General features: G+C 28.1%; 3 protein-coding genes across 3 annotated transcripts; 2 read left to right on the top strand and 1 right to left on the bottom strand.

Annotated features, from left to right (window-relative positions):
- Window positions 1-1,789: 1,789 nt before the first annotated feature.
- On the bottom strand, window positions 1,790-2,456 carry MED10 (mediator complex subunit 10). Its single transcript, XM_065507395.1, has 2 exons — window positions 2,255-2,456; window positions 1,790-2,181 (listed from the first exon to the last, which is right to left on the bottom strand). Exons 1-2 carry the CDS (start codon window positions 2,374-2,376, stop codon window positions 1,902-1,904), a joined length of 402 nt encoding a protein of 133 aa, XP_065363467.1. The 5' UTR covers window positions 2,377-2,456; the 3' UTR covers window positions 1,790-1,901.
- Window positions 2,457-2,684: 228 nt separating this feature from the next.
- Window positions 2,685-4,963, top strand: LOC135956529 (epimerase family protein SDR39U1). Its single transcript, XM_065507061.1, has 4 exons — window positions 2,685-2,816; window positions 2,878-3,326; window positions 4,283-4,516; window positions 4,576-4,963. Exons 1-4 carry the CDS (start codon window positions 2,795-2,797, stop codon window positions 4,771-4,773), a joined length of 903 nt encoding a protein of 300 aa, XP_065363133.1. The 5' UTR covers window positions 2,685-2,794; the 3' UTR covers window positions 4,774-4,963.
- An 883-nt stretch (window positions 4,964-5,846) lies between these two features.
- On the top strand, window positions 5,847-7,310 carry p24-1 (p24-related-1). The gene is made up of 2 exons (XM_065507649.1): window positions 5,847-6,005; window positions 6,137-7,310. Exon 2 carries the CDS (start codon window positions 6,260-6,262, stop codon window positions 6,914-6,916), a length of 657 nt encoding a protein of 218 aa, XP_065363721.1. The 5' UTR covers window positions 5,847-6,005; window positions 6,137-6,259; the 3' UTR covers window positions 6,917-7,310.
- Window positions 7,311-9,597: the final 2,287 nt, after the last annotated feature.

The raw sequence follows: 9,597 nt of genomic DNA, 5'->3' as shown, positions 1-9,597 counted from the left end.
AAACTACTAAACGGCTTTTATTTGCAATCAAAAGTATCCGGTTTATTTAAAGGAAATAAACCAAACGTTTTGAAAAGGTTAAAACGTAACAATATGCTCTACAAATATTGCAATATCTGAACACATATGATATATGCAGGCCTATCACAGAATTCCATTTCGATCGAAAGTGGAATTAAAGTAAAACGAAAATTACTTTTTCAGTTTTCAAAGTGGAATTTCTTTGTAATTATTTGTTTTTCTAAAATTTTTAATCAGTTTCTGTAGCAAAAACTTTACATTTACTTTAATATAAAAGTCGCTGTTCAAATTAAAATCAGAAATACAGAATTATTAAAAATTTTTGGAATTAATAAATTACACGGAATCTGAAGAATGTAAAATAAAATCGATTGGAATTGTAACTATGAAATTAAAACCATTCCGAACAAAATGTGTGACAGGCCTGATAATATGAGAGATATTTGAAACTGAATACATACTTTCGTGTACTAAATGTACTAACAACTCTAGGATGGACTTATATTCTCAATTTTTTTCTATAGAGCTTAAAGAATTTTTCATGGAAAAAACTTTAAATAATAAAAATTTTTCTTATTTATTAACATTGTAACTCACTCATTAAATTTATTTATAACCAAAAATAGAGCATTTCGAATTGTTAGCTCATTTTCCCCAAAATTCCACATAAACCTAATTTTTATGATGGCGAAATAATTTGAAATAAATTTATTTATTTATGTAAATTAAATTATTTCATTAATTGGTACTATATCGGGTTTTTAATACTTACCCCCATTAACACGTTCGTATTTGCAGAGTAACAGTGCATCACTTTGCCATCATTTCTGGAAGTGATGCAGCAAATTCATGAAACCAGTTGCAAAAGTTTGCAGGTCAGTGATGCAAAAATGTAGTGTATTTACGAACGCACCCAGCATTATTTATGGCTGGCCCGAATCTTATAATACTGTCACCAATATAATACTGACACCAATTTTTGTACATTTTATATAAAAATATTTATTTTTATCAGATTTACCAGATTTTGTATGGATACCTCTATAGACATTTATGTATTATAGAGCCTTATTCCGGGAAAATATTTGTATGAGTGCTACACAAATTGTTCTACAATAATTAAAATAATATGTGCAAAATTTCAAAGTATTATATGCAATGAAAATTGCAAAAAAGTTTTGAAAACTATCAACTTCTTTGGATGTTGTCTTGACCGATTTAACCCATTTTCAATGCCAAACATTTCTGATCAACAAATAATATTTGGAGAAAATTTGATCCCCCTAAGTGCAGACAGACGGATGGACGGTGGTGGGTATACAAATAATTTTATTTAATTTCTATGTAATAATTACTATTATTTTGTAAAGTAAAGGCAACAGTATATGAGTTGTTACTGATTTTGTCAATATCAGTTGTATTCTTGGAGTTGGAATCAACTATAATAGCCTTTACAATTTCTCTAATCTAAATTTGCCAGTATAATTCAATAAATTTCTATATCATCAAAATTTAACTTTTTAGTTTTAAAATTACTCAAATGCAATGCCGAAGTTCCAGTGGCTAAATTTTGTTAATGGAAATAATTGACAAGATTTTCAAATGGAGAAAAAACTTCGATGACATCTACATTCCGAAGATTTCTGAGCGTGTCATTTTTATACTCTGATCATACATTGTAGAATAAATTCTTCAGTTTAATAAGATGCTTTTTAATCACTTCAAATTTGTAACTCCTGCAAACGCTTTGAAGAAAACCATCCGACTTGTTAATTTTTCTTGATTTATTGAAATAATTTGAAACTTAATTCTAAAAATAAATTTTGTATTCAGTTCTTTAGCACATCAATTATTTTGGGTGAGGACGTTTGAACATAATTTCAATTTAAAGAATCCGGGCGATAGGCCCTATACATATTCATTTCATTGGGAAATGTTTTAAACAATTCCAACAGCATATTGGCTTTAAATTTACGATAACCATCAATTTTACCCTTGACCTCTTCATTCTTAGCCAATGCTTTTTCCACACAATCCTTGGTATACAACTGGGGGTTCTTGTCCTGGTCAATGTAATCGAAAACTTCAAACGGTACATAAATGTCTTGAACTTGATTTTTTAATTTGTTGATTTCCTGCAGGCCGGTAACCAAACCTTGGCTAAAATTTATATACAAATAAATAGATTAACTTGTGAAAACTCATAATTTCCAATTCAAAGATAAATACTTACATTTTTTGATTTAAAACATTTTGTCCCTGTGGCTGAAAGTCACTCACGATAATGCGTATTTGCCTCACATTTTCTATAAACATCTCCAATTGGGTTTCCAGATTTTCCAAAGGAGCCGACATTTTTATGCGGAAAGTTGAAGCAAATTAACAAAATCTTAAAAAAACTTTCAATATAAATAGGATTTTTTTTCAATTTCTGTCCAACGAAAAGTTTCTTGCGAATTATGAGAAAAAAACACAATAAAGCAATAATATGAATGACACTTCAAATGTTGCCATTGTGTTAAATGTAAATTACACATGACTGATTCCCCAATTACATATGAAGTGGCAACACTGGACACTAGGCATTGTAAATATACCAACTCTGTTTTTATTACGGAACATACTTCATGGCAAAAATTTAATGTTCATACACTGAACCTACCCCATAAAAGTTTGTTTTGTTTTGAATTCCTTCATTCTCGCCCTGTTCTTTACAATTTGTTGCAGTTTTACGTAAACGATTGTTGGGAATAATAAAGAATTTCCCATAATTATGGCCAGACATGCTTTAATTGGTAAGTTATTGATATGTTAAATAAATCCATGAAACAATAGTTTAATATTATTATATTAAAGGTGGAGGCAGTGGTTTTATAGGCTCTCGTTTGGTTAAACATTTAGCCGGGCAGGGTTATGAAGTCACTGTTGTCTCACGTATGCCCGGCCTGAAACGCATTACATGGCATCAATTGGAAAAGGATGGCGTGCCCAGTGGTGTTACATCGGTAGTGAACTTAGCTGGTCAAAATGTTTTGGATCCTTCTCGCAGATGGACAGCTGGTTTCAAACAAAATGTATGGAATTCTCGCATTAACTCAAGTGCAACCTTGGTCAAGGCCATAGAAAAATCGCAAGGCGTGCAATCGTTTGTAAATATTTCGGGAGTATCTCTATACCGGCCCAATGACAACAAGGTCTATACGGAGGAGGATAAGGGCGAAGAATTTGATTTTATGTCTAAATTGTGTATAGAATGGGAAAAGGCTGCTACTTTGCCAGAAAACTTGAGTTCTAAAACAAGAGGAGTAAGAAAACATAATTCCTAAAACATTTTGAAATTTCAAAAAAAATTATATTTTATATAATTTGAAAGTAAATTTATAATTTTCTGTAATAATTCAAAGAATACCACTGAAAATTAATTTTTAGAAAATTGGCAATTTGAATGCATTTTTATACAATTTTTATTGTCAAGGTCAACGCAAATATCTATTTAAATTACTTCTTTTTATTAGGAATTAAAATATAGGAAGCCAAATTAAGGCTAGAAAATGCATTCCAATTGTCCAATTCTTTCAATATTAATTTTCAGTGCTATTCTTTGAATTATTACATAATATGAAGTAATTTTAATTTTAAAAAATTTACTTTCAAATTTTATTAATATAAAAAATTCAAATAATTACCAAAAATCTCTTAAAATTATTTATTTTATAAACATTTGTTACTGTTATAGGTACTAAATTATTTTGTTTCCTTGAGTTCTAAAACAAGAGGAGTAAGAAAACATAATTTCTAAAACATTTTGAAATTTCAAAAAAATTATATTTTATATAATTTGAAAGTAAATTTATAATTTTCTAAGTTCATTTATTATAATTACTCTGTAATAATTCAAAGAATACCACTGAAAATTAATTTTTAGAAAATTGGCAATTTGAATGCATTTTTATACAATTTTTATTGTCAAGGTCAACGCAAATATCTATTTAAATTACTTTTTTTATTGGGAATTAGAATATTGGAAGCCAAATTAAGGCTAGAAACTGCATTCCAATTGTCCAATTCTTTCAATATTAATTTTCAGTGGTATTCTTTGAATTATTACATACATATGAAGTAATTTTAATTTTAAAAATTTACTTTCAAATTTAATTAATATAAAAAATTCAAATAATTACCAAAAATCTCTTGAAATTATTTATTTTATAAACATTTGTTACTGTTATAGGTACTAAATTATTTTGTTTCCTTACACTAGGTAAAACTAAGAACCGGTGTTGTGGTGGGACGTGAAGGCGGCATGATAGAAAACATATGGATGCCATTTTTATTAGGTTTAGGAGGACCTATGGGTACGGGTAAACAAACTTTACCTTGGATACATTTAGAGGATCTCTGTCGTTTAATACAACACTGTCTAGAATCGGACAAGTGTAAGGGACCGTTGAATGCAGTGGCCCCTGAAATTGTCACCAATGGTCAATTTTCAAAGGTATTTAAATTTTTGTGGCAATTTTAAACGATTTTAAACCAATTCGTTTTTATTTATAGACCTTTGCTTCAGCTTTAAGGCGACCATGTCTGTTTCCCATACCTTCATTTGTAGTTGATCTACTATTTGGTAAGGATCGTTCGGCTTTATTGTTGACTGGGGCAAAAATTCAACCTAAACGGACTTTAGAAACTGGATTTGAATTTAAATATCCCACTGCCAAGGCTGCCTGTGAAGAGGTGGTTAAAAAATCTTAAACTGCATGGCGATAATCTGCCAGATTTTTTTGTTAACTATTCTTTATGTTTAAAGTAGATTATCTTAGTTATATTTGTTAATTTATTTATCGCAAATTTTTATTAAAGCATCGAAATTGTTTTTGCAAAGCGAAAAATTTGTATTATATTTCGTTGATTTTTAATTGGAAATAAATATTTTTAAAATCGATGTATTTTTTTGTTTTATTATGTACATATACAGTGAGCCTCAAAAGTGAGTAAACAGCAGCGAATTTTTTGATTTTTTAAGATCATGAAAATCATTATAGTCCGACTTAAATCTATATTTTTCACAACCAAAGATATTATTCAAGCCAATCTCTATCAAACCGAAACTTTAAAATTTTAATCATGGATAAATTTTAGAATTTTCATTATCTTAAAAAATATCCAATAATTTTTGGTGTATACTCACTTTTGCGGCTCACTGTATATATGCAAAATAAATATTTTAATTTCCTTTACTAATTTTTATCTTTGGAATAGCTTATGTGTTCATAATAAGCTCGTCATCATTTACCCCCATATACCTATATAACCTAAGAATATAAATCATATTATATTCTTTGATATAACACATTTTTTTATTTTTCAAAGGATTATAAATCAAAATTTCTATACAAAAATTTGATTTATAAACTTTTGACCAATTTAAAAATTGATTATGAATAAGGACTTTAAAATATAAATAATTTATACCGAATTTATTAATATCATTTATTTCATGAATTCCGATAGAAAGCTTTCTTTAGTTATATATACATAACATGTTCTATGCTATTTTATGTATGTCCGCTTCTTTCCAGGGATTGCTGATGCTTCCAAAGAGCATTTAATCGTTTATCAAATCCTAACAAAGCCATTTTTTAATTTACATCAGTGAGGGGAGGGTGTCAGCGACTAGTTTTACGATATTTTCTTTCGAAACAGTAAACATTTTGCCTTTTTACCACTAACCAATGTAAACACCCATATTGTTTGTTTTCATTTTGTAGAACAACCCTGTTTTCATAAATTACGAAAGAGAAACTTTTTCTGACACGTCAGTGTTGTTTTTGGGAGATGACAAACTGTCAAATGTGCAAAAAGAAGAATTAGAAAGAACGATAAAAACGAAAGAAAATCTTGTAAGGAATAAGTTTTTTTTTATATAAAATTAATACAAAATATATAAAAATTAATATAGAAAAATTACTAATAACTACACGAAGGTAAAGTACAAACTAAAAATAAATTATTTGACAGCAAAATATGTATACACAATGTATTAAACAAGATTGTGGTGTAGCGAAAAAACACAAATGTTTTAAATGCCGTGTTTCTTTTTATTTTGTACTTCTAGAACTCATCTTCTGCGTGGCATACAATAAGCCATTGTTGAGTACAACTTTGTTATACTGTTTGCATTATCTGGATTTTAATTTAAACAAATACAACATACAAAAAAACACATTTATTAGCAAAAATGCAAAAATTTAAAGGCTTTTGTAATTTGCTGTGGGCCAACATATTGCTGTGCCTTATCTGGGCGTGCACCGTACAATCGGTTGAATTCACATTTGATTTAGCCGATGGAGCTGAAGATTGTTTTTATGAGGAGATTAAACGCAATACCACCGCCTATCTAGAGTTTCAAGTTTCTGCCGGTGGACAATTGGATGTCGATGTTATGCTCAAGGATCCCCAGGGACGCATAATCTATGAACAGCAAAAGGCCACCTTCGACAGTCATCAGTTTGTATCCGAAACGACAGGTGTTTATCAGGCCTGCTTTAGCAATAAGTTTTCTACATTTTCCCACAAATTCGTTTATGTTGACTTCCAAGTGGGCGAAGAGCCCGCCTTGCCCGGTGTCGATGATCATGCCACTGTTTTGACACAAATGGAAACCTCCTCACAGTCGATACACAAGTCGTTAAATGATATTTTGGATGCTCAAACACATCATCGCCTCCGTGAGGCTCAGGGACGCAAAAGGGCTGAGGAATTAAACGAACGTGTTATGTGGTGGTCATGTGCTGAGACTGCCGCCGTTTTAGTCATTGGCATTGTGCAGATTTTAGTGCTACGCAATTTCTTTTCAGATCGTAAGCCCAGCCAAGCCCGATATAATCGTTTGTAGGAGTTATTTCCAATTGCCGTATAAAATCTGTCTATGATTAAATTTATATTTTATTTTTATTTTTTTTGTTCATTTGTTAAGAAAAGACCTCTAACAACATTTTATTTCTTTAAATACATCCATTTTGGTGTATTTTTAATAAGAAAATTTCTCTTGTTTCATGTTTCTCATAGAATCTTTCTATACCTCAACAACTCCTCAGTTCATCCTAATAATTCCAAAAAAATATAATTTTTTGTTTAGTTTAATAAAAATAAAATATTAACAAACTTAAAACAAATCTTCGATTTCTTTTTGGGTTTTAATTTAAGTTAAAATTCTCTGTATTTTTAGTTTAAAACAAATTTAAATAAAATAAAAAATAAGAACTTATGTATGTATATTTTCCAAAGAACTGTTGAACGAATTGTTTTATTTACAGATTTTTCAGATGATAATTAAATCTGTTTTAGTATAGGTAACTATTTAGTAACGACTATTTTTTTGGAAAATTTCTTTTAAAATTATTGAAATTCTAACTACATTGGAATAATATTATCCAAATGATACACACAGAAAAAAAAATTCATAATTGGAATGAAGTTTGTAATAAATTTTATTAATCGAACTTGACTTTTTTTTCCCAAACTTATTTCATTCAAAATAAGAACATGTTCATAAATATTATAAAATTTTACATGACGGAAATTTTAGCTTTTTTACATAATTTTTTAATAAATTGCATTATAATTGTATTATATAATGAATTAGTGCAAGAATATTTGCATAATAGCCATATATTGGCCAATATTTTAAGATAAAAAGGAGAATATCTGAAACTTAAAAGTTATCATTAAACATAATAAAACATTCATAAATATAAAAGCATTTCATCCTCTTAAATCAATTTAATCATTTTCGCGCTTTTTATATCATTTTGTAGCTGAAAATCATAAAAAAACTAAAAATTTTCCATGAAAAATTTCAAACATTTTTGAACAACATAAAAATAAAAATGAAATTGAAATTATATTTTTCAAGCCTTCTAGATTTTATTTCAAAACATAAAATATTAAAAAAATCATACTATTTAAGAAATTATTTATAAATGTTATGAATTGAAATCAATGAATTCGAATCATAATATTTATGTTGAAACTTTTTTCTGTGCATGTGACTTAATTTACCATATTTAAATAGATAATCAACTAGTTATGAAATTGTATTGCCTAGAACCTAAGTCAGTCATGAAATAACATATATACCGGATTATTTATGTTATCGCGGATTCGAATTTTCGATGTCCGTCTATGCGTTGAAAACAACTTTGTAAACTTACAAATAGTTGCGCATTATGTTTACAAAATTTTTAATTCTAGATAAAAAGATCTAGCTGAATTGCTTTGTAAAATATGTCTTTAAAAAATTTGCCGAATCGGCAGGGATATAAGTGAAAAACCATAAAGAAAACGAATTTCTTCACATAAAAATAAGGTGAGCTATCGATTAGGTTATTTGTTTCTGCAAAGACAGTCAAGGGATAATTGTTATTTCGATCTGGCTTAAATTAATTTAATTTGTTCATTTATTTCATAACACGAAATAAAAAAAATTTAACAAAAGTTGATAAAGTTATTTTTGTATATGGGCAAGAACATTTTTCTTTTAAAATCTATCAAACCTAATGATCGGCTTCTTCATTATTTCTTAAGTTTTTAATGACACTACTTACATCAGAATTGAAAGTTTTAGAATTCAAAGTCTATCAGTACAATTATAAAAAAAATACCCCGGAGTTTTTTCCCATTTTTCCCATTCAAATTCAATGTTAAAAATAAGAAAAGGTTATTTTTTTCATAATTGGACTGTAAATTTAATGTTCCTAAAGTTGAAAAATATAAAAAAAAATTATTGAAACAAACAAGATTTTTTTAAATTTTTTTACCTCTAATTTCAACTATTGGAGAGATATGGAGGAATAACTTATTACTCAATCATCGCCTGGTAGATGCTTATATAGAGCTAAATTTTGAAACCAATATTTTGGTGATTTTAATTTGTTTTTTTACCAGCGTCTTCTGTAGGCCCCTCAACAAAGTTAAACGCTAATGCCATGGTGGAAAACAGATATAATAATGCCAATACGTTTTAGGTTGTACTCATTAAGCTAAATTTAAAAATACTTTTAAAAAGAATCACATCTCTTCTAAAATTCATGAATATTGCGATTAAAATTTGCATAATGAGTGTAATATATAAAACCAAATACATATGTATTTAGATTATATTTCTTAAAACTAACCTATGTATATGAAAATAATTTATTGTAATATAATTGTAATAAAATAAATATGTTTTTCCTGCTGATGCTAATTTATCATTTGAATTAACTTTACTGCTAATGATAGTCATAATTTAAAATTAGGCGTTTTCAAATTTAGTTTTTTACTGATTATACACCAAGGCGAATTCATACAAGGTGCTATCAGTTCTATAAATACAACAATTGTTCTTAACAAATGTCAAAAAACTAAAATGAAAAATTAAACAAATATGTATTAAAACTTAATGTAGTGTAGTTAATTGTATAGGAGGGCTTTACTTATTTATGTAAAAAATAAATATTTTGTTAATACGATTAGAATATGTAGATATTTAAATATAAAAATAAAGTTTTGAAAACTGTTAGAACCAAAAAGCGG

This window comes from Calliphora vicina, chromosome 4 (genome assembly GCF_958450345.1).
Source record: "Calliphora vicina chromosome 4, idCalVici1.1, whole genome shotgun sequence".
NCBI classification, from domain to species: domain Eukaryota; kingdom Metazoa; phylum Arthropoda; class Insecta; order Diptera; family Calliphoridae; genus Calliphora; species Calliphora vicina.
The sequence above is the reverse complement of the archived record's forward strand: the minus strand, read 5'-3'. Positions and strand labels throughout refer to the sequence as shown.